Here is a 25,410-nt window from a genome sequence, read left to right as displayed (position 1 = left end):
CTGAGGGCCACTGAAAGAAGGTGTCAACGTTGGTTTGCAGCTGACACACAAAACACTTCCCCACCACCTTCATTTTGTAGCTCGACAGATAGACTCTAGATCACAATAAATCAATTTAAATGGAACTACTGTAATATGGACCTAAACTACAGTTAGTACAATTCAATGGATATATTTTTTTCAATTTCATTTCAGTACAGTCTTTATAAGAAATTGTCTGTACAAACAAGTGCAGAGGCTAAGCACATGGTCATTTGTTTCTGGGAAAATGTATCCATTATCTTTGGCCATTTACACAGAAGCAAATGTCCAAGCAAAGATGTTAAAGGTGCACTATGTAAGATTTTTACCTTAATATAACCTTTACAAAGCTAATTTGATGGTAAATTAACTTGTAATAGGCAAATCGTTCACCTAGCATAATAGCGGGTCGGTACCGAGAAAACCAGCCATGCAACTTTAAGAACGACGGCCAGACAAAATGTTTTTGCCTGTTGTTAATCTTTCACCTCCACAACAAAACCATTTTCATTGTGTTCAGGGGGGACAAGTCACGAGCAGTTTGGTATTTATAGCAGCAGAGTAAAATAAAAAATATATTGCAACTCTAGAGGGACCTCTACAGTGGCCAAAAATACCTAAACCTGCATAGTGTACCATAGAAAGCAGATGAAAAAAATGTCACTGACTAGCAAAGAAATGTGCAGTTTCCTGTAAAATGCAGCAGCTATTTAGGGGCTGCATCTAACAGAAGGTGTGAAAGTACAACTGAGTCCAAAAATAGTGTGACTAAACCAACTGTGGCCATCTTTAGGCAGGTCAAAGCAATCGAGAAAAACTGGTACAAAAATGGGAATGGTGACAGGGAGAGTATGGTGGCGGTGCACACATTCGATGGTGACGGGCACAGAGACGGGCACGGTGGCGGGCACAGAGACGGGCACAGTGGCGGGCACAGAGACGGGCACAGAGACGGGCACAGTGGCGGGCACAGAGACGGGCACAGAGACGTGGACCTTGGAAAGCGTGGGGCTGGTACTGGAGGCGCTGGAGAGCACGCTGGTACTGGAGGCGCTGGAGAGCACGGGGCTGGCACTGGAGGCGCTGGAGAGCGCGGGGCTGGTACTGGAGGCGCTGGAGAGCACGGGGTTGGCACCGGCAGAAGTTGGGGGCACAGGAGCAGACTCGGCTGCGGGCACAGTAGCGGACTCGGCTGCGGGCACAGTAACAGACACCTCAGGACTGGCCACAGGAGCAGGCACTTCAGGACTGGCCACAGGAACAGGCACCTCAGGACTGGGCACAGGAACAGGCACCTCAGGGCTGGCCACAGGAGCCATGGCATCCGGCGACTGGACTGGCCAACCCTTGGAGCCCCGTCTCCTTCTGGAGGGAGGCTTGAGGGCAAGCCTGGTTCCCCAGAATGGGGACTCCTGAAGGACCTGGCCAATGGTGGGATCAGGGGACTGGAGTTCAGCAGGCTGTGGTTCAGGACATGGAATGGCTGGCTGAAGATGAAGCAGGCCCACCCTAAGCCCCTGGCAATGGGATGCAGGGTCAGGCTAGCATCCTCACAAACAAGATCTCAGGAGGGAACAAGGAGGTCCTGAAGCCTTCTTCTCAGACCTGAAAGCTGGTCGGCCAGGGTAGCCACAAAACTCAATGCAGGCAAAATATTCAGACAAACACGTTTATTGACTTACAGACTGACTTACAGACAGACAGATTCCAACAAGATGAGAGAGACGGTCCGACAGATAACAAAGGCAGGCACAAAACTTAAATACAAGACAAATTACAGGCAAGGAGGACATAACAGGACACAGGTGACAATCAAACAGGAGGGCAGGAAGTCCAAATAAGGCAAGGGGTGGGGACATGCAGATAGAACAGGAAAATGGAGACATTAAGCACATGGCACAAGGGAAACGAGACACAAGCACAAGGTAATACACAGAATGGCCACTAGGGTGGCATAAACACATTCATCCTGACACATAACCATGATGCATTAGTTGCGGAGTGGACACAGAATACACTCGCCACACTTCTGGTGTGAATGAGGCGTTTTCGTCAGCCGTTTTCTTCTTCATATGTAAATATGGTCTTTAGTTAATGTTAAGATAGTCCACTAAGTTGTGTATTTCCTAGAAATAGTGTATGTAAATAGCTCTGGGTCACTGTTTTCATGTCAGCTATAGCAGGGGTCCCCAACCTTTTATGTACCATGGACCGGTTTGATTCCCATTTTTTTTTTCACGGACCGGGGGTTGGGGGTTCCATGTTCCATATGTGTTGTGCATGCATTACTTGAAAAGAACTAGCTACAGTTAACAGTGAAGGTAACAAACTCTTAAAAATGTGAAAAACGTGAACTTGAAGAAGTGAAAATTGAACAATATGAACTATGAAAATTGAACAACTTGAAGCTACATCTATCAAGTGTGAACATGCTTCACAAAATATGGGAACAAATGGAACTAAACGTGCATTACGAATATAATCAGTGGGAGCCCTGTGCTTGTTTCCCTGCAACAAGAAGGTTCCATCAGGGGGTGATGGAAGACAGTGACAACCTCAGTGTGTTTGAAATGTCCAGTCGATTGCGCAATTTGGTCTTAGTTGCAGTCATTGCAGAAAACCCGGCCTCGCATAGATACGTGGTGGGAAATGGTAGCAATGTTTTCAGCGCTTTTACGGCTATCTCGGGATATTCTGCTTTGGTTTTGATCCAAAAACCCGCCAGAGAGGTTTCCTCATACACACTCTTAAGACCACCGTCATTTGCAATTTCGATCAACTGCTCTTCCTCCTGCGCTGACAAGTTATGACTATTCGGGATATTGACAAATGGGTTGCGGACCCACTCATTGGTTTGCCGTAGATCTTTGGAGGATGGGAAGTAGCCTAACGCTCAAACTCATTTGAAAGCGCAACAAGGTGATCGCGCACCAGCTGCGAGAGAAAGGGCCCTGCCTCAGTCTCTCCCAAAACCCCCACTACTGTTTGGAACATATCAAATACACCCCGTCCCCATTCGTCCCCACAAATCAAGCTTGGCTTTAAATGCAGCGACTTTATCTGCCAATTTAAAGACAGTCCTCATTCTCCCCTGGAGTGACAGGTTGAGGTAATTAAGCAACCCGAATATGCCACACAGGTAAGCGAGTTTTGGCACCTAGTCCTCATCACTAAAATGTGCAGCTGTGACTTTTTTTCTGTAAGAAATCTCTGCAGCGGCTCTCGAACACTCTGACCAGTGACCTGCTAAAGATGCTTGTTTTTTGTTGCTCATTCTAGCAGTTTAGCTAACTTTGTGTGACACTACCGTTCGCCAAGAACTGATCAAGTGAAGTGAGCTGACCTGAGGCTGCGCAGCGCTGAAGGCAATATGTAAAGTGTTGAAGGCGGGACAGACAGACGTAAGAAAATAGACCTTGCAAAATGCAAACATGCGTGCAATCAAACAACTGCATATAGGCCTATGCCATGTAAAAACGTGACATTATTGTGAATTAAATTGAGTTTAGTTTGCATGCATTTTTTTTAAACTCATGTCGTAGGCTACGGCCCGGTTAGGAATGTCCCACGGCCCGGTACTGGGCCGCGGTAGCCTGGCTAGCGCCACCACTTCTCAATGAGACGTGGTCTGGGAACCAAACGTTAATTTTCTCGTATTTGAAAAAAATGCCCAGATCCGTTTATTGGGTGCCACGGATGTCTATCAAATGCGTCTGTGCATAGCTCATCATTGTCTTGCTTTCCCCCTTGTTCTGTGATTGGTCCCCTATCTCAGGCGAAAATTTGCTCCATGGTCTCCAGGCTGCCTTAGCAGCGTGAATCAAATCGCGCACAAGGCAGCATGGGAACACCCAGGCTAGGGCAGCGGCCCGGTGGTTGGGGACCGCTGAGCTATAGGATACTGTGTAAGAATCCAATACTGTCTTTATAGCCTGACTAATAGACCTATGGTAGGGCCAATTGATTCTCTCTCCTGTAGGCCAGAGTGAGGGATTTGAATTCACAGTAATTCTGGCTGCTATTGGTAGCCAATGAATAGTAACTATATACCTTTCACACCAGGTACAGTAGTAATATTCATATATAACACTGGGGAGTCATAATTGGCATACATCTCATAGTTGTCATAAATGTCATGTTTAGCAAGAATGCAGAGCATTTGGATAATTATATTACATTGGGCCCTATCTTGACAGTCTAAAATGCATGGTCACTGGCGAAAAGCTTCTTTAAATTAAGTGGGATGTCCAGTCCACATTGGGAGTGTTTTCGTTATCAAACGTCGGGCAGATGGCGCAACAAGGCGTTCCTAGGTCATGGGTACTGTATGTACCAATAAGAATAACATCTGTCATTTCCTTTAACAACGCGCAGCGCAACTTCAAAGAATGCATCGGTATTTTAATAGTCCGTATGGAATAGTTATTCCACTAAACCAGTGGTTCCTAAACTTTTAACAGGCATGTACCCCCTGAGACATTATGATCTTCCGGAGTACCCCCAACACCACCAATTGTTAACAAGTTTTTTTTAAATTGTTTTATTAATATTTATTTTTATCAATTTTGTCGAGAATAGTGGTCATAAACATATGATACAAATCTCATCAATAGTCAACATATGATAGGCCTACAAATGTGCTGAATATAATGATTTTAAATAGATCTGCACCTAATCTCACACACAATCGTCTTGTTGAATGCAGTGATCAGTAACTGGAGATTTAACTCATTGAGCTTTCCAAATATATCGCTAAGATAGGCCAGCTTCGTCAAGAAATGTTCATTAGTGAACGTGCTTGCAGATTCAAACATGCGCTCTTCCTCCAAGAAGAGGCGACTCGGAGCTCAAACACGCGACAGCACTTTACCTCGGGAAAGCCACCTTGCCTTGCTGTGAAACAGTACAGCCTTTTGGTCAGCTCCCATCTCCTCTCAAAGTGCGGAGAATAGACACGCTTTTAAGGGCCGGGTTTTGATGAAATTCACCACTCTCACAACCTCGTTCAAAAGCTCATGTAGGTCGGGACTAACTAAGCTGCCTTGACACGAGCGCTTCCCTATGAATAACACAGTGCGTCCATTGCGCATCGGGTGCTACCTGGGCCTATGCTACAGAAAAAAAAAGATCCTGTTTGTCACGTCAGTTCGCGTCCCACCTGGCATGTCTCCGCGATCCACAGTTTGAGAAACGCTGTTTTACCCTCTCTGTCTCCACTCTCGAATATTTTGTTAATGCGGAGAAAACCGTGGCAACCGTGGCACTAAACCATGCTTTACTAAAACCTAGCATAGTATAGCCTACACACATTTGCACTCGTCTATTATTTGAACTCATTGGCAAAGTGAAACTAACTTCACTCTGATGTCAGTCAACGACAAAACAGTTATACACAGTTAATTACTTTCACTATTGATTGACAATGGGTTACCATTGAAAACGTAGCCTGGAAAAAGCAACACTTACCCCAATAATGTTCGAATGACTGAATAAAAAACGCTTACATCTGGTGACAGTGCATCTTCATCTGTGTTTTTTATATTTGCCTCTCCGTCATATGCAAATGATGGTGAATAACTACTCATTGTGAGATGTATTTCATAATATATTTATTCTAATTTCCTGAATTTCCCCTTGGGGATCAATAAAGTATCTATCTATCTATCTATCTATTTATCTATCTATCTATCTAATTATGTTTCCCATTGTAATCGTGTAATTTGTAATGTTTTTTTGGATGTGTGCTGGTGTGAGTTCATGGATGATAGAAGGATGGTGCGTTGTGCACCCGCCCATATCACTGTTGATAATGCGCTCTTAAAATAACATATGAACAACTCCCCATGGACTTCTGACCAGGTTTCTCTTGGTCTCTTGGCGTAATGTGTTTTAGGTAGTGTACGATAGCGATTTTTAGACAATAAAGCATAAAGCAGACAGTCAGAGGGCCGCAGTGGGCAAGAGGGCGCATTAAGCAGGCGGTCAGAGGGCCGCAGTGGGCAAGAGGGGGCATAAAGCAGGCGGACAGAGGAATTTACAGTAATCCTGGCTGCTATTGGAAGCCAATGAATAGTAACTGTATACCTTTCACACTAGGTTGTAATATTCATATATAGCACCTGGGAGTCATTATTGCTCTCTCAACGAAACTCGCAGAAAAAGAGGCCTTGTAGTGACACTGGTCATACCGTGGATGACACACACTCATCTAAGCACAGAGAGGTCATTGTGCTACTTTTTAGATCATTTGGATAGGGTCTTTCCACTTTGGTTGCACAGGCAATTCAATACACCTGAAGATGTGTGTTGGAAGATACTTCCTGGAGACAGCATTGATTACATATGTGTAAGCCGAGGTTTGTGTTTGGGCAGTTATGCAAATAGAAGCATAAAAAACATACCCATGGAAATGTTCTGTGAGAAGGATGAGTGTTGATGTGTGTACACATCCAAATGCATAAATGTCATCTCTTGATCAATTGATCAACTGACCTGAAACAGGACTGTGTGTGGTTTGTGTCAATGCATGTGCTGTGTGTGTGTGTGTGTGTGTGTGTGTATAAGAAAGAGAGAGACAGAGAGATAGAGAGATGTGAAAGAGATAGAGATTGTGTGTGTGTGTGTGTGTGTGTGTGTGTCTGTGTCTATGTGTGTTGTGTGTGTGTGTGTGTGTGTGTGTGTGTGTGTGTGTGTGTGTATAAGAAAGAGAGAGACAGAGAGATAGAGAGGTGTGAAAGAGATAGAGATTGTGTGTGTGTGTGTGTGTGTGTGTGTGTCTGTGTCTATGTGTGTTGTGTGTTTGTGTGTGAGATGATGATGAGAGAGAGAGAGAGAGAGAGAGAGAGATGCGTGTTTGTGTTCCTCTGCATGTTGATGCAAACCACAGCACACAGGAAACAAGCACATAGCACAAGCTTGCCTTTGTTGTGCACTTGCTCTTGCTCTGCCTCTCTCTCTCTCTCTGTGTCTACTACTGCACTGCCATGTGCCTCTGACACTCTCTTTCTCTAACTCTCCTCCAGTCTCTCCCCCTCTTTCTCTCACTCTCTTCTAGGCTCTCCTACTCTAAACCTCTCCCCTCTGGGACCCGTGGTCCTGCTGTCTCCTCCCCTCTTCTTTCCGCTCCCCTCGCATGCGGCTACTACTGGCCTGCCCCACATCGGCAAGTTCGGAAGAGATCGCCTGACAAGGCAGAGGGGAAAGCTGTTGCTCTCTCTCAGCTAACAACGACCGTTACCAGGGCCAACTGTCGCCACGCACCACGACCTGTGACCTCTGGCTCGTGGAAACGTCCACACATCTTGACGACGGCAGACCAAGACCAACTAGTATAATGGGCAACCTCGTATGTAGTGCAAAACGGTAAGGACCACATGTTGTGAATTACAGGATATTGTTGATTATGAAACGGTATTAATTATACAGCATTTGGGTAATGCTATGCAACTTTTCCAGTAAGGTGAATGCTCAACATGAATGCACATCCTGCAGTGAGGGCTACTGTAGGGGTGGTTAACCACAGTGTTTGCAGAGGCTCAGGGCATACAGGACTCAGGCAGTGTCAATGATGAGTTTATCACATTACTTTCAGGTGTTCCTTGTGACACCAATTCCTGTCAATAACAATTATTAAAATAAAATAATAATTATCATAGTATTATTAATCATCGCTATACCGGAAGTACACAGCTGGTGCAAAACTGTTGTGCAGCATACTTTGGCTTGAGTGTTTACTAACAAAACAAAAGAATACCAGTATATCTTATTAATTTCTAAGTTGAATATGACCTATTTTCTAAACACGCTGGCCTAGCCTTCTGAAAATAATCCAGTAATCTCACAAAAAAAGATTAAAATTGCACAACAAGACTAGTCCTAAAAAAGAAGCTGACATTATTTTTCCTTTTTTTTCTTTAACAGAAAAAAGGTATCAGATGTCAATAATGAATCTGATGGTAAGACCTACATTAATTCACCTAATTCAGGGTTCATGTGGAGGACATGTACTTTATCATGCACAATGCATCATATGTGATGAAATACTCAAGAGAAGATGTTTTAAATTCAACATCATTTATAACACAACATACACATCATAATAAAACACATAGAACAATATATTCACACTATCAAGTTTCAGATAAATGAAATGATACAATGAAGTCAAATACCGAGTTAAGAGAAGCACTTGTGATCTGTGATTATGTAAGACTATCCTATGCATTAAACTGTTGACTCTAAGTAAAGGTCAAGCCTTGCCACATAATCACATGTCCCTTTCTCTTTCTATAAGAAGATAACAGCACAAATGCAGCACAAGGTGGACAAGCACAAATCCAGCACAAGGTGGACAAAGACACAGTAAGTGAATTCTGTTGCCTTGTATAGCTTTCTGAGTATTTCTGAAAGGGACTGCTTCTGTCTCTGAGACCGATGCCAAATAGACCCATAGTGGATGAAACAACAGACTATTGATGTATTTTATTATTATACCTTTATTTAACCAGGGAAGAAAATCAGATTGAGATAGGCATCTCATTTACAAGTGAGCCCTGGCCAAGGTAGCAGCACACAGTGAACATAATAGAGACAGACAAAGTAAAAATAAGTACATAAACAACACACACATACACTAACACACCCACACACACACACACACACACACACACACACACACACACACACACACACACACACACACACACACACACACACACACACACACACACACAATACAACAGTGAAACCAAATGAAAAGTTAAGAACAGGTGCAGACAGTTTGGAATGCTTGGTTGAGAAATGACTTAAATTCATTGATTGAAATAAATACTGTAAGTTTCAACGATCTTTGAATCTCATTCCAAACAGTTGATGCACTATACATAAAAGCAGTTTTTCCAAACTCTGTCTTCATTGAAGGAACTTTTAAGAGAATATATACCTGTATTGAAGCATTTGTTATACCCTTTTCACTTGTAAACTGAGATATGAAAGTATGTATGTATGATAATTTTGCATTTATCCTCTTTAATTTATTCACATCCAAAAGTTAGAATTTTTGATGTTTAGATTTTTGATGTTTAGATTGTCTTCATCATTATGTTGGTTTGAAGGAACTTTTAAGAGAATATATCTACTTGAACGCAGATTATACCCTTGGCTATTGACAGTTAAAAGACTAGTCATATACAGAGGAAGCTGGCCAACTATGGCCTTGTACACAAATGTAAGCCAATGATTGTACCTTTTTAAGTAAAGTGAGGGCCAACCTACCCTTTCTCTAGCTCTGTCATTATATTTGAAATCATCAGCAGTCTCCTGTCCCGGAGTACCCCTGATTGCTAAGGATTCACAGGTTCTAAAGCATGCTGACTGGCTTATCATCTTGACTCGACTGCAATTTTTGCTGACTAGCTGTTTTGAAATCATTTCCTTCTCATTTTGCTTCTTCGGGCCGTTCCTTTTTTCGTCTTTCCATTCAACATACTAAGATGCATTCAACAGATCTAGGGTCATATTCTGTCCATCATCAGTGGCAGCATGCTAGCTGGTTTTCCGGCCCACATACAGTAGATAACGTGCACTGTTGAATTCTCTTGAATGATCTCTGATACCTGCTATACAAGTTATTTCCATTCTGGGTCTGACTGATAGCTTTGTGTGTAAGTTTGAGGATCTTTAGGCTACTATTAGTATTTGTCGCAATGTTGGCAATGTACAGTGTAAGAAAAGGGAATCATATTTCTCCATCACGTTAGTTAGCATTGTTTTGGCTACATCAGTGGGGATTTCATAACACTAACACGTTTGGTGCGCTCAGTGGCGGTTCTAGGATTTTTCTGAGACAGGGGCCATAAAGGGGCCACATCATACACTGAGGGGCCAAGAACCGGTCAACATCCATACACAGAAAATACCTTGTTCAGTAAGGCAGAGGCACGTTGTCTACGTGATATGCAGGACTATACGCGGTATACCCAAAGTCCTTTTAGGCAAGTCCCTCCACTCAACGGCCATATTGCAACGCTTTTTGGTCACTCATCGGGCATCCTATTCGGCAGAAATGTGCATGCGCAAGGCTTCACGACACCAATCTTGCTCCAGCGGCGAGTTCACAACACATGATTGGCACGATGTCTTCACAACACACCATATGATTGGCTCAATGTATTCACATCACACCACATGATTGGCTCAATGTATTCACATGTTGACGTTTTGCCGAGGAAGGGGTGGGATATGTGTAGACAACAGGCGTTACAAACTAGCCCCATGCATTTCTATGGAGGATTTTTTGAGTGCTGTGTCTCCTCATTAGAAAGTCTCTGGTATACCCACTTAAAAAGCATCACCATCTCAGTATACTCACTTAAAACAGACAAGGATAGGTATTAATATTTGGGGTTCATCACAGTATACCCACTACAGCTAACTAGACTACACCACAGTAGTAAGGTGCATACATTTCACCAGTCTTACCTTGTTCAAATACTTGAATGCTAAATGCTAAAAAACAAAAAAGCCAATACAATTCTTAACAAATTTCCCATTTATTTATAATGTGCATTGAAAACACAATATAAAACTAAAATATAATAGACACTTTAGTGGAAATACATTGATATTTTAAACAGAAATCATACATCATCATACACACATTTTTCGTTCAATTGGACAAGTTTTACTTTAACTCTTTCCCCTTTTGTTGATAAGAGAAACCCCTTTCACTGCCAGTTTGCGTACATTAAAACAAACACACACATACACGCATGTGAGCAACAACTACATCATATTTACACAATTTTTCAATAATTATTTGAAAATTATTCTGATTTGGAATGGTCTTTGAAGCCACAGTCTTGCTTCCAGTTAGAAAAGCCTGATTCTGATTTGAAGACTGGCGATGGGTCATTTGAAACCGAAACCAATACAGGAGGGGTAGCAAAACACTGAAGATGGAATATTCCCACCATTTGAAGTCTTTGTATCAGAAGTCATTGAGTGGCCTCTTCCTATTTCCGTGCTGCATCTTGCGGAATACCAGTTTAGGAGAGGTTGCACAGAACCATCTGCTCTAGAATGGGAAATGTCTGGAGAGAAGAAAATGAAACAAGTTTGAGTAACTTAATTGTTATTAACTTTCATAACCCACTGTCAACCTGGCGTTTCTAAAATGAATGACAAAATATGCTCACTGTAGTGGCAATAGGAAATAGCACCATACCATTAGGAGCAGCTATGCTTGGTGACTGGTGGTTCTGAAGCCTATGGGTTGAAGTCACCAGCTCCTGCGCCATCCCAGTCTGTAGGTGAAACACAAATGCGTGTTTCACAAAATCCATGCTTGTATTCAGCATGTCGTCTGGTGACTCACAAAATGTATTTTAGCAGATTACAAAACTGATTTCGTGATTCTCTTATGCATTTCGTCCACGTAATGAAATTATCCTGACACATAATTAATTCCGTAAACTGCTGACTCACGAAATGTATTGTACGTGATTCTATTATGCATTTCGTCCACAGAATGAAAGCATATATCACTGAATGCATTTCGTTATTAAGTTACTATTGCGTGGACGGAATGCCTTCTGTAACACAACACAATACTTTCATGGACGAAATTGAAATGGGATTCACAGAATGATGTGTGTAGGTGCATTCCGTATTTTCGTAGATAGAATTACTTTTGACCAAAAAAAGAGTTTATTTCGTCTACGACAGTGAATAGTGCATTCAGCATTATGTCCACGAAAGGAAAAGGCCACCAGTCAATTTCGTCCACGAAATGATGTGCTCTCTTAGTGTTTCGTGGACACAATGCAAACCAATTTGTGCATTCCGTGGACAAAAGGCGTTACGATGTAACATGGTTTCGTAATTAATATATGTATTTCGTCACACAAAAGTAATTCTGTCCACGAAATAAGGCATGTTACATTTGGCGCCCAATATGATATGACTCATACATGTGATAAAAGACAAGTTGCATTTAGAGAGAGAGAGAGAGAGAGAGAGAAAGAGAAAGAGAGAGTGTGTGTGAGTGTGTGTGTGTGTGTGTGTGTGTGTGTGTACGAGTGTGTGTGTTGTGGTCTTGTGGTAAGGGTGATTCTAATCAACATTGCAGACGTTTCGACAGAAAGCATTGACACACATGTTGCTGTTGCACGCACAGCTAGACGCCCCTCTTTGTCCCTCTGTACAGGCTGGGGGTTATTTGCAGCTAATTTCCCTAGCAGCTTCTACATGAATAGACCCAAACACATTTGCATGATGGCAATATTCCTGAGTTGTCCAGTTCTGATCTTACATGTGGTTTTTGAGTCTTTTGACTTTCTGTGGACATATGACATTTAATTTCCATATCAATTAAACCTGTTACACTCCAATAGTGTTAAAGTTAAACTCGTGTTAAACTAGTGTTAAACTCAGGTTACAGTATCACCAGTCCAAGTGCATACATGTACCTTTATCACTGAGTTTTATTTATTTATGATCATAAACAGAACGGGCCGAAGGAGGAAGTCCTGTATGCAACAATTGACCATGGCAACGGCAAGAAAGCAGGAAATATGGTGCAGGTAGTGGAGGGAGATGACTGTGACTATGCGATCGTCAAAATCCCCTCTGAGGACAAGCTGTCAATCAGAGAGGACTGCTCTGATGACTATGTGCTCATGGGCTGAGTCTACGGAGGCCTATTAGGCACATGACTGGAGAATGGCTGAACAAGGTTGCACATGTTACTGCTGACAAACATTGATCACCAATAGACTTTTCTCACACATCAGGTATACAGAGAGGGTTGGTTTCAGTGTTTGCTCTCTTTCTCTCTCTCTCTCTCCATCACACACACACACACACACACAGATACGTCCATACTACATGGAATACTGAGAACTATGCATTTGCTGTTCACATGCTACAGTATATATATATATATACTTGTGGTGTGCGGTGACTTTTTTTCTGAGAAACAATAGCAATCTATACATTTACTGTAGACTACTTTGTTTATGAAAGTATTGAAGCATTTGTTATACCTTTTGTATGTATGTATGAGAATTTTGCATTTATCCTCTTTAATTTATTCACATCTAAAAGTTAGACTTTTTGATGTTTAGATTTCTATATTGTCTTCATCATTATGTTGGTTTTGCTCTGTTTGTCTTGAGTGTGTATTTGTTTTGGAAACTGACATGTAGACTAATAGCAGCATGTGAGTCCACACAAAATCTACTGCAAGGAATGACCTATCCAAGAACGAGGACTATTGACAAGTCTAAGCTAACTCAAGAGTTACACCCATGCTACACCGGGTCCACAACTGAACCGCTCCGTTTGTGTAGTGAAAAGATAGTTTTAGTAGCCCACATTAAAATGTAGGGTCTGGGGACTCACCGTTGGCAGTGCTCAGTCCGAGGGACAGGATAATCGGTTGTCGATTCAAATTCCCTCTGCACGCAATAGGACAGCGCTACAACTCATGAGTCCCACGCGTTTCCCACCAGCGGAGCTAGTTGGCTATTTCAAACTTTTGGCAACTTAAAAAAAAGCTTAACTTGTGTCACGCTGTTCGCCAACAGCAACATCCATCTTCTTTGTTTTCAAGTAGGAGGGAATTCAAGCCGAACCGTTGCAACTCTGCCATCAATCATTATGTTAAGCCCGCCTAACGACTCTATACACGATTTGATTGGCCGAACCGTTGCAACTCTGCCATCAATCATTATGTTAAGCCCGATTACGACTCTATACACGATAGGCTGGAGCGTATGTGCAGCTATCACGTCTGGTGTAGCCAGTTCCACTGATAGTTGAAGCGAATTGTTGCAGCAAACGCAACGCGAACGGAACGCTTCAGTTCCGGCAGCCGTGGCCTACTGGTTAGCGCTTCGGACCTGTAACCGGAGGGTTGCCGGTTTGAACCCCGACCAGTAGACACGGCTGAAGTGCCCTTGAGCAAGGCACCTCTAACCCCTCACTGCTCCCCGAGCGCCGCTCACTGCGCCGGGATTAGTGTGTGCTTCACCTCACTGTGTGCTGAGTGTGTTTCACTAATTCACGGATTGGGATAAATGCAGAGACCAAATTTCCCTCACGGGATCAAGAGAGTACATATATATATATAAAAAAAAAGAAAAAAAAGAAAAAGTTACATGCCCGGTGTAGCCTCCTTGTTGATGCTAAGCTAATAAAAAAGCTGCATGGCCTCATTCTCCATGTAAATCAAAACCATAGTGCTTTGATTCTGGGTTCATTTAGTCAGACTTAACACCAATTGTCATTCCTGAAATGTGTGTGTGTGTGTGTGTGTGTGTGTGTGTGTGTGTGTGTGTGTGTGGGTATATAATGAGCCCTTTTGTTTCTGTCCTGTTGTAAGGATTCTAGCTAACATGGCGCTGAATGCATATCTTGTTCTATCCTATACTGCTATCTTGAGGAAAAACTGAAAAAAAAAAATAAACAAAAAGAAAAACAATTTACACCTGTTGTTTGTTTACTTGTTTTATTATTAATTGTGTCTCTCAAGGCACATGTATATGCTGAGAAAAGTTACAATGACCAAACTAAGTACAAAAAAAAATGATATCATGATGAGCTGCCATAATTCACCTGCCAATGAACCTGCTGAAGAAAACACATACCAATAAATACAGCATTTCCCTGTCTGTAATGTTACCTTTTTTAGTGTTATCTGTGAGATTATCAAGTATAATTTCCTTTGGTCATTTGCATGGTTCACTAAATCATTCATTGACAGTCATTTTCAGATTTTCATATTACTCTGTAACATTAACCCACCCTATCATCATTCCTTCAATTAATCAATCACAATAATCATTGGAAGTGCTCTCACCATCACGTATCTCTGTGAGATCCACGGCAGCAGAGCTTGCTCCTCGTGTCCAGAAGAGGTGACTGGCCACACAGGTGAGTTTATCCTTTGTTCCATCAGGCACGCGCAGCCAGCTCTCCACGGTCACTGTTCCGTCAGCGTTCTGAGTTGACCTCTCCGTGACCTCAGAGGATCCCCACATCTCCTCCCAGGACACTATGGCCGCTGGTTTTCCCCCAGCAGCAGAACAGACAGCAAACCTCTGTCCACTGTCCTGCTCCAGTCTGGTGGAGAGGACAGGGGTGACTGTGGAGACACAGGAAGGGAGAACTGTGATGAACCGCTCTTTAGGCTTATAGTTACGGATGGCAAATGGACTTGAAGTACTATAATGACCATAATATGCATAACCTGGACCTGGATATGTGTAACCTGGACCTGGATATGTGTAACCCGGACCTGGATATGTGTAACCCGGACCTGGATATGTGTAACCCGCATCACCTTGGATCAGGAGTTGAGCATGCTGGCAATTAAGTTAACAAGTCCAGGCTGATATCTCTCTAGCACAACTCTTAGGTGTCAGGAGGGAGGTTCACACAGTGCACATACAGCACAGCTACGGACCAGCTGGCTACCGTTACATATGCAGGGTCCAATCAGCTTTTTAGGAGACATTAGAATATTAGTATAACTTGCAAGAGCACTCATTCTCACACATAACCTACAAGTCTGCTCCAAAAAATTCCGAACATGTATGCCTATATACTGTATTTGAATGTTTGATGAATACCATGTTTTTCTGTTCACCAGAAGCTTAATTTCTCACCTGCTGCCCGCACTGTAATCGTGACTGTTTCAGCTCCACCTCTGTACACAATTTCACATGAATATATCCCTTCATCTTTGACTCCAAAGTGAGGAATGTGCAGGTAGGACTCCCCATTGGTGGTGTTGCGGAGCGTTTTCCCTCCTGTGCAGTTGTTGTGCGGAGGATTTTTGGTAGATTCACTTATCAGACAGTTGACTCCACTGATGTTTATTTTCCAGATAAAATGGAGAGCATCAGACCATGTCCTATTGCTGCAACTTATGTTAGCGTCTTTGCCCTCTGCAAAATATTCAGTTTGTAGGGCTGGGGCCTGTGAATCATTTAGTTGTCCTAATGGAGTTACAGGAATATGAGACACATTTAAACACTTACAAATACTATAGACAATAAAAACACATTAATGGTATGATATAACCTTTGGAAAATACTGTATTTGAAAGCTGCTTGTGTACTCCAAAAAAGACAGACTGAGAGTTGTCAAAAACATAATAGGCCTTTAGCTCATCCCCTTCATTGTATTACTTGTAAATTACGCTTTTAATCCATATGTTTTAAAATAACAATTCATCTGGGCATGATCAGGGGGCTTTTAAGTGCACCAGTGAAGCTACTGGATCAACATGCTACCACTACCTGTTGAACAATTAAATACAGCCATAGCTGTAAATCTTATTATGGCAAACCAGTGGAGATTGTCTGATTGTTTTCTAGTAGATAGGCTGCTTGAGCAATGAGTAAATTAAGTTAGCCAGCCAATCATTATACGGCAAGTAAGTTACTTACCAATATGTAAATGAAGTATTATTATCTGTGGTTCAATTAACTTACCACATTAATACTAATCTACAAGGTCCTGGTGCATGCACTCATGTGCATCAGTGCACTCAGGATGTTTACATGTATGCAACAGTTCACGTGTCTCAAATTACCTTAAAAAAAGTCAATGAAGTAGGAAAATACACAGAGTAGCATTGTAACTAATTCCCAGCTCATGTAAGCATTCAAAGCAAAGATTCTAGAACAGAGCTCTGTTCTAGAATCTTTGATTCAAAGACTGTTGCCAATCTGTCTGTGAAAGTGGCAACTATGACACGAGCAAGAGTGGAGTTGGTAAAGGACCAGCGTCTGTGATACGGCCGTTGGCACAAGGGTGGAGGCCAAGTGAAAGAGGTCACCGCAGCTGTGGGTATGTCCCTTACCAAATTTTCCATAACACACAAAATTAGCACAAAGAAAAAATCTTGTAATGACAAACCTGCAGAGGAGCTCGACGAAGGACACAGCAAAGCCAAGAAAGGTAGTATAATCCACCCCACCTCCATGTGTCAAATACTTCATACACGTTTACTGTGGTAGGTTTTTTTCTGTGGTACAGCCAGACGACCACTAGTGCAGTCACCCCTCTATTGCATGTTTGCTAACCTGAAGGTGGTCACCCCTCTATTGCATGTTTACTAACCTGAAGGTGGTCAAGACAAATCCGTCTACGCCTCTTGAATACACTTTAAAATATATAATATCCATCAGTTGAAAGACTACCTGAACTTGCTTAGCTGCAGTTTTCACCTAGACTTCCTGTGTGTGCTGGAAATTTGCTGTCAACAGGAACTTGTCGCCCCTACATTCAGCCAATGACATTTTGATAGCAGTCACGCTGGATGTGTGAAAAACACAAAATCAAAGACTCTTTCCTCCTACTGCAACACACAGACAATGAGTTGTGCAAGTGTGGCACTTTTAAGAACCAGTATAGTGTGGCAACATAGATTTATGTGACTGTAATACAGTTGTATAGTATATGTTTTTATATACAGACGTAGCCTACACATTAACATATGTATTGTTGTAACTACACATTGTTTTTTTTGCCGTTGTTGTTGTTGTTTTTGGAATAGTTTTATTAATTTCTGTGGGTCATCATGATTAGGTACCAGGAAGTACATCAAACAAGGGAGAAACAACAGTAATGAAAAAGAATCAGTTTCATCAGTCTTTTACACACACATCACTTTTACATATGTTTCCCTCAATTCTTATTAATAGTTATTATTGATTACACCGACCCACCCCTACCAACCCACCTCTCTTCCTCCAACCCACCCTACCATCCACCCACCTCTCCCACCCCTATTTTACCCACCCACCCCACACATTGCTGGTCCTCATTCAAGACAGGACCCATACACACACACACACACACACAACAAAAAAGTATCTACACATTGTTAAGGATATATACACTATGGCTAGAAGGTAGGGAAGCACCAAGGGTGCCGGAGGGGGAGGGAGGAGCATTTTTAATTGAGACATAGGAAGATTACTTTGACAATGTAAAGTACTATACATATTGCACATGAAAGGTGTGCCATGGAAAGTAGCCTACTGTACATTGTCTCATTTCTCGATCTCCTTTTTATGAATTTACGAAAGTGGCTTACAGTAACAAGAGCATGCTTTTATTCACTATTTCTCTTTGCTTTTGTTTATGTAAAAAGCACATTAAATTACCTCTGAAATGCGCTATATAAATAAACTTGAAAAGTATTCCTCTCACTACGTCCAGTCACTGTGATGTTTTGACTGAAACACTACATTTCAGTCGTTGCTTTTTACCTTACCGAAAGAGATACACATGCCAGTTATGTATCCAACTGCTGTCTGCAGCTTACCTCCAAAACTCCAAAGCTGCTGTCAGATTATCTTATCAACTTGCCTATTGTGTATCAACATTAGAACCCTGATCAACAACAATGTGATGTGTTAACCCTTAAAGGTGTAGGTTTTTGAACATTCTAAGTTCCGCAACAATTGAAGGTTCTAAAATTCTATGTTGAATTTAATGAACCCAGATATTCTTTAGAATGTTAATTTCCCAACATTCCCGTCACACCGGTGTGACGGTACTCCTTTAAGGGTTAATCACTTCTTCCTATTGACAGTTTGTTCTGGAGTTGATGGGGAAAACGGGGGTGTTGGCAGGTATGGGCTAACACTTCATTTCTTTGCTGTCAAGCATTTCAATACTGGCAATGGTACAACAGTAGAGGGCAGTATAGGCTAGAAGAACACATTTGAGGTGACCTCTACACGGTACACCATTGAACTCTTTCCCTCTCAGTCCCAACAGCTTCAGCGGAGTCTTGATTTTATGCACAGTAGCATACTCAACACTGAATTAGTTTTTAACCAAAAAATGCCCACCAGTAGTAGGCCCTACAACAGAATCACCAGACAATGAATTTTTTTTTTTTTTTTTTTTTTTTGGGGGGGGGGGGGGGGGGACTGATTTCACTTGTGCCGCAGTGAAAACGCTATTTTCAATGTTAGGTAACTGGTTAATAATAACGGTCTTTATCGTTCCGATTAACCTTTCTTTGAATATTATTCAATTTTGTGCTTCTAATTTCCGTCTCTTTCACCCTCAGAGCTTCCACAGTCATCCGTAACCCAAACCTACTGAACAAGTGTGACAAGGATTCTGACAATTCACTGAAGTGCTCAACAAGAGACAGATTTAACTACAACCTCTCAGGAATCTGGACATACAGCATAACCCACATATGTATAGACCAGTCTTATCATGCAGGGTATAGCTCACTGCTCCTGCTTTATTAGTAGCCTACTGTACTCTATAAACTAATCTAAACTATCACACCACTAAAAGCAAAATATTGGAAAAAGGGAGAAAAGAAAGATGGCTGGTAGGGCATTATTAATTTTTTATACACCTTTGACTATGACCTTTGACCTTTGACTATGAAGTAGATCTGGTAAAAAAAAAAAGTTAATGAGATGATACGAGTAGAAATACAGGAATTGTGCTCCCTATCACACCCAATGTTGTTGCAGTATTACAACGTTTACCTACTGTACAAACTAACTAAATTATTAAAATGTAAAAACTGCTTGATTTCTGCATCAGAGGCCTCCTATAACCTTTTCTGAAAGGTGAAGAATTGTTCTGTTCATGTTATTTCTGGGATTACAGGGGTAAGCGCAAATCAGACCACATGAGAATAAGGTTAAGAACATTTAGAATGTTTACTTGGAATAAATATAAATTACATTATATAAATGCGAGACACGCTAAACTAATCTAAACTATCAAACCACTAAGAGCAAAATATTGGAAAAAGAGAGAAAAGAAAAATAGGCCCTATCGACTCAATCTTGTGAGGTGCCTCGGCCCATCTTCTCCCGGACCCAGTGGTTTCGCATTGTTGCTCTTACGTCGCCACATTGGCTGTGACGGCTTCATGGACGGCACTTGCAGGTGGTCAGGCGAGTGTGAGGATGAGACAAAGAAGAGAAGAGAGAAGAGAAAGCCTTGACTTACGGAAGAAACTGCTGTTTTGATGCAGAAGAACTCCTCTTACAAGTCATTGGCTACTTAAAAACAAGGGTCACAACATCACCCATAACCTGCATAAAATGGTGCCTCCCACTCAGAATTGCAGAGGCAAACCTCTTTACAGAATGATGAATGCAATACAATAAAAGAAAGGAACATCTGAATTATTTTCCCCCACACGCCCACATTGGGCTTTATACCGAAAAGAGACCTGTGCATAAGAGATACTGTAAGTGGAGTGGGTTGTCACTGTACATATTACAATGTTTGATTTACAATTCTTTTTTTTAGCATAATTTACTTTCTAGTGATATCAGAATCCAGATGCAATTTAATAACCCTGACAATGTTAACACCTTGCTAGACTGTTTGAAATGATCTAACGACACTTGTATATGCCCCATCCAATCACAGTTGTCAAAGAGATGAAAAAAACAATCCAACAAAAAATGACAATTACTTCATTAGGATCTGTCAAAGAGAATATAATGTCAACAACATATCTACTGCACTTCACCAAAAATCCTGTTTTACTATGTACAATTAAATGTATGTCTTTTCTGTTACTATTGATACTATTGACAGTAAATGAATACACATCAATAACAATGAAGATGGTAACATGAAGATGGTTTACCTGGCACAGTAGCTGAACCCTTTCGGTATTGTCCTGGTATGCAATAAAGCGGAAATAAAAATATTGAGAAGGGCATAGATGTTGTGGTTATTATCATAACCAAACATGCATTGTTGTTATACCAAGTACCAGTCATCTAAAAGAGAGTCTGTCACCAAGTTGCCATAATGTTGATCACTGATCTTGTGTTGAAAATATTGTAATATCAAACCTGCAGTGCTCCAGGTAAGGGATATGAAGGTCAGGAGTGTTGGGGCTCCTAGGATGCCTTTCTGCATGGTTATAATATTCCTGGTGAGGAATTCCTTCCTCTTCAGTGTGACCTTGATGAAGTTACTCAGTCACTCACTTCTGCAGTAGGCCTATCTGTATATGCCTGAATGTGGAATGTGTTAAAGCGAAATGGTTGACTTCTTTTGAACACCGTCAATGTGTGATCCGAGGCACGATTTTCACACCCCCTTCAACTTCCTTTATGAGAATACAGTCAGCCAAAATGTACTGACCATATGCTACTTATAAGCCACACTGTTCCAGAAAACCAGTAGATCAGCTGTTAGTTCACACATGACGCATCAAAACAATAAAGAGTATGTTCCTGTTTCTGTTCATGATCTTGGCACACACTTTTGTCTTACAATGATAATGACAACAATAAACAGTTTAAAGTGGTCATTAAGGGTGGGAATTGAGTAGAACCAGTTACACATTGTTCAATCCCTTGAATTGTATGCCTCCAGCTTTATAAATTCCTCATGTTTTTCAGACCATGTTAAATGGCTCTTTTTGAGAGTGAACAGAAAGTGACATTTAAACACAGTGCAGCTCTATCCGGTTTACCTCACTCCAAGCAGCTGCAGCTGTGATGGCCACCAAAGTAAGATAGACATACTGCATACTGTAATTATAAATGTGTTTTCTGAAGCAGTAATAAAGGTTTTATGTACTCAAACAAAGATGTTGCAGTTAGGCTATATACAGTACGTGCTGAACTTAAAAATGTAACAAGTATGTATTTTTAAAAGAAAACATGTTACTTTACCAATCATTTTTGTAATATTTTCCCCCAAGTTGCCGCTTTAAAAATTGAGTATTGCAATTTATTTTAAAATGTTTAAAGAATTGGACCAATAAGCAGAATAGACAGTGGCATTAATATTGATTAAATCCCAATCAATAGTAGTCATATAGCCAATAATAAACAAAATATGTAATATTAGCAATAGACCAAAAGGGATCATGGAAAAAAAGAGTCTTGTCTGTGACCTCTTGTTGATGGAAGGCCGACATAGCAGACGCTCATCAGAGGACCGCTGTGGGTGAGAGAGGACAAAGAGTTGAAAGCTTGAGAGGTGTCCATCTTCTCCTGGACCCAGTGGATTTGTGCGGTTGCTCTTGTAGAGGTGCATTGGCTGTGATGGCTCCATGGACGGCACTTGCAGGTGAGGTGAGTGTGATGATGAGACCAAACCAAAAATAAAATATCGAAAGGACACGGAAACTCATCAGCATGTCAGAGGGAGTGAGACAAGAAAAAGTCCCAGTTTATGGAATAATCTGTGGTTTTGATGCAGATTAACTCCTTTTACAAATTACTAGCTACTTAAAAACATCCTATGACACCACCTAGCCTGTATGAAAAGATGCCTCCCACTCAAGCTTCTTTACACAAAGATGAATACAGAAAAACATCTTAAGAAAAACAAATATTGGATTCAATACACATAAGTATCATGTGTATCATGTATTCGGGTCTCAATCTTGTCATGCTGCCAGATCTGCAACCAATCCCCTTATCCCTCCACTTAAATTTGCTGAGGTGCTTAGAGGCTGCTTTGGAAAGATGGTGCAACAAATTATCAAGTGTCTTTAACAATGCTTGTATATGCCAACTACAATCACAATTATCACAGTTAAGACAAAAAGTGGATAATTACTCAGTATGTTACCATACCAGACGCTGGTAGATCATGATGAAAAAGGTCATTATGCATAACTGCATCGGGCTACATTGGAATAGATTACAGCTAACACCAAGATGAACAAGATGGTGCAACAAATGAATGCCCTGATGATCAATGGAGTTTCTAAAATAAGAAAGCAAAGAAAGTTGAAGCTCACATCAAATAAATGCTTCAGCAAGTCTTGAGATAAACTGTTATATCATCGTAATTCCATTAGTGTTACCCTTAGCCTTTATCTTTCTTTCTAACCATCATTGAAACAGTTCTCACCAAGACTTGACCTCCAAGTATCAAGCTTGAAGATTTGAGACCTTTCGTTAGTCCAGGAGGGGTGACTGGCCACGCAGATCAGCTGATCCATTGTGTTATTGTTTTGCAAAAGCAGCCAACTCTCAACGGTGACTGTTTCATTTGTGTTCTGGGTTGACCTCTCAGTGACCCCAGAGGATCTCGACATCTCCTCCCAGGACACTTTGGCCGCTGGTTTTCCCCCAGCAGCAGAACAGACAGCAAACCCCTGACTACCGTCCCACTCTAGTCTGGTGGAGAGAACAGGAGGGACTGTCGACACAAGACGTAGACAAAGTGAGTAATTACTGACACATGCTGACACAGTGGCGAGTCTCTCCTGAAGCTTCTCACCATTTCTATTAAAACATTGAGGCGCACACAGCATGAGTGCTACTTATGCCTATAACTCATAAGCATACAGATAGTGAAAATGACTCAAAGAGCTTACTTTTCTCCATCGTGGTTGTGTTAATCTATGAAGTGAATAGAGCTCAGTGTACAGTAGCTCATACATAATTAATGACCAAATAAATACTGTGTTTGTGTCAAAAGGGACTTATTTGCACAAAACAGAAAGTGATTTCAATGTAAATGCATGATTTGAGTGTTACAAGATTTGCTACAGTATGCTCTCACCTGCTGCCCGCACTGTAATGTTGACTGTTTCAGCTCCACCTTTGAACACCCCTTCACATTTATATGTCCCTTCATCTTGGACTCCAAAGTGAGGAATGTGCAGGTAGGAATCCCCATTGGTGGTGGTGCGGAGCGTTTTCCCTCCTGTGCAGTTGTTGTGCGGAGGCTTTGTGGTAGATTCACTTATCAGACAATAAACTCCACTGATGTTTATTTTCCAGATAAAATGGAGAGCATCAGACCATGTCCTATTGCTGCAGCTTATGTTAGCGTCTTTGCCCACTGCAAAATATTCACTCTGAATTTGTATCACTGGGAAAAAAAAAAAAAAGAAGGCTAAGAAGAAGAAAAAATTGTGCCCTTGTAAATCCCTGGAATTGCTCTTGCTTCTTTAAAAAAAATAATAATAATAATAATTGCGACAATTCGTATACTGTATAACTCTATTTCCCTCACGGGATCAAAAGACTGCCCCTGAGCAAGCTACTCAAAGTAGCTCCAATGGGACTTTCCCTGCAACTCTTTAAGTATATAGTGCAGATATTGGGACAATGCTAACCACCAAAAAGTGGGTACAACGCAAGTAAATGCTCAGTTCACACTCGCAATGTACTGACAGAAGTTTGCAGTTTGAGTGTGCTGTCAACAGGAAGTCATTCAACCAATGACATAGATGTTGGTTGCAGTCATCACAAGATGTGTTTGTGTGACAGAAGAATTTAATATATGTGGCACCAAATATGCCTGGTCATGCACACATGTGTGTATAGCCTGATATTGTCTTATGTAATTAGGGAAAATGGGTAGTGATGCACTGATATATCGGCAGGCTATCGGTATTGGCCGATATGGGCCTTTTTTGCTGCCAACAGCCATCTGCGAAACAGCTGATATTAGTAGCCGATATTTTCAAATATGCTGGCCACGACTAAATCGCTGATAAGCGTCGCCAACCTATTCTAAGAGTGCAGATCTAAAAACTTTCCATAGTGAGTAGCAGAGGGATATGCAAGATTAAAGTTATTTTCTTCTCTCTCCAGGGCCTAAGTATCACTGCGGGATTGCGGGTATTGCACATAATTAGTTCAAGTCCCGCAAATCTAGCCATCATAATGCAAGAAATTCCCGCATATACTTTACAACCTGTCTGATGACGTTAATCTAATCATGAAGTAGCGTGAATGCAGGGCTATTGACCAGATGGATCAACTACCAAGTTGAATTGAACATAGCCTCACGCAGACGCAGACACACACACACACAGAGAGAGAGAGAGAGATAGAGAGAACCACTTTGCGCTTATGCAAATAGGCTACGCAACCATGACAAACTTTTTATTATGCACTATGTGCAACTTTTATTCAACCATGAGACTTAAGGCAAATTACATATTTCTTAAAGTGACAGGCACTCAATTACACCTACAGTACACATCACCAATGTGAACTCTAGACCTACACACCACATTAAAGATATGCCCAAGTGTAATAGTTTAAAGATCAATATGAACTATTCAAATTACTATGTTTAGCTACTAGTATTTATGCAGATTAATACTACACATTATTAACTAAATACATTTTATATGAATTTAAAAATATATTAATGAATAGAAATATATGACACAAGCCATCATTTTCTGTGCGTGAAGGTGTGTGTGTGTGTGTGTGTGTGTGTGTGTGTGTGGAGAGAGTTAAGCAGAATAGGATGGCCACTGGTGTGAATGATCACACTACAGTATATTCAATATCACTGATGACTTGGAATAAATATAAATTACATTATATAAATGCAAGACACCCTAAACTAATCTAAACTATCAAAAAGAAAAAAAATATT

At 41.3% G+C, this 25,410-nt stretch overlaps 2 protein-coding genes across 5 annotated transcripts; one reads left to right on the top strand and one right to left on the bottom strand.

The window, feature by feature from the left end:
• Positions 1–6,989: 6,989 nt before the first annotated feature.
• Positions 6,990–24,834, top strand: si:ch211-214p13.7. 3 transcript variants are annotated; one of them, XR_006027146.1, is made up of 5 exons: positions 6,990–7,383; positions 7,942–7,976; positions 8,315–8,382; positions 12,528–12,895; positions 24,820–24,834. XR_006027146.1 is itself a non-coding variant. In XM_042083108.1 (4 exons), the coding sequence occupies exons 1-4, from the start codon at positions 7,355–7,357 to the stop codon at positions 12,705–12,707; spliced, it is 309 nt and encodes a 102-aa protein (XP_041939042.1). In that variant the 5' UTR covers positions 6,990–7,354; the 3' UTR covers positions 12,708–13,485. The 3 variants fall into 3 exon arrangements, 2 of the variants coding, with proteins under 2 accessions (XP_041939042.1, XP_041939030.1); XM_042083108.1 differs by lacking the exon at positions 24,820–24,834 and having other exon boundaries at positions 8,318–8,382; positions 12,528–13,485; XM_042083096.1 differs by lacking the exon at positions 24,820–24,834 and having other exon boundaries at positions 12,528–13,485.
• On the bottom strand, positions 14,514–17,240 carry LOC121700137 (cell surface glycoprotein CD200 receptor 1-like). 2 transcript variants are annotated; one of them, XM_042082902.1, is made up of 4 exons: positions 16,948–17,240; positions 15,690–16,022; positions 14,882–15,166; positions 14,514–14,652 (listed from the first exon to the last, which is right to left on the bottom strand). In XM_042082902.1, the coding sequence occupies exons 1-4, from the start codon at positions 17,012–17,014 to the stop codon at positions 14,537–14,539; spliced, it is 801 nt and encodes a 266-aa protein (XP_041938836.1). In that variant the 5' UTR covers positions 17,015–17,240; the 3' UTR covers positions 14,514–14,536. The 2 variants fall into 2 exon arrangements, with proteins under 2 accessions (XP_041938836.1, XP_041938845.1); XM_042082911.1 differs by having other exon boundaries at positions 15,690–15,833.
• Positions 24,835–25,410: the final 576 nt, after the last annotated feature.

This window comes from Alosa sapidissima, chromosome 2 (assembly GCF_018492685.1).
Source record: "Alosa sapidissima isolate fAloSap1 chromosome 2, fAloSap1.pri, whole genome shotgun sequence".
Classification (NCBI taxonomy): domain Eukaryota; kingdom Metazoa; phylum Chordata; class Actinopteri; order Clupeiformes; family Clupeidae; genus Alosa; species Alosa sapidissima.
Note: the sequence above shows the minus strand (reverse complement) of the source record. Positions and strands in the feature narration are given on the sequence as shown.

What these genes read in the sequence shown, in the direction of transcription:
- LOC121700137 (XM_042082902.1), bottom strand. Translation starts at nt 17,014, where the DNA reads ATGGAGGTGGGGTGGATTATACTACCTTTCTTGGCTTTGCTGTGTCCT. An exon ending in TTCGTCGAGCTCCTCTGCAG is followed by an intron (nt 16,023 to 16,947) that starts GTTTGTCATTAC and finishes TAACTCCATTAG; the next exon opens with GACAACTAAATGATTCACAG. An exon ending in TCTCACAGAGATACGTGATG is followed by an intron (nt 14,653 to 14,881) that starts GTGAGAGCACTT and finishes TGTTTTCTTCAG; the next exon opens with CAGGTTCATTGGCAGGTGAA.
- si:ch211-214p13.7 (XM_042083096.1), top strand. Translation starts at nt 7,355, where the DNA reads ATGGGCAACCTCGTATGTAGTGCAAAACG. An exon ending in CTCGTATGTAGTGCAAAACG is followed by an intron (nt 7,384 to 7,941) that starts GTAAGGACCACA and finishes TTTCTTTAACAG; the next exon opens with AAAAAAGGTATCAGATGTCA. An exon ending in ACAAGGTGGACAAAGACACA is followed by an intron (nt 8,383 to 12,527) that starts GTAAGTGAATTC and finishes GATCATAAACAG; the next exon opens with AACGGGCCGAAGGAGGAAGT.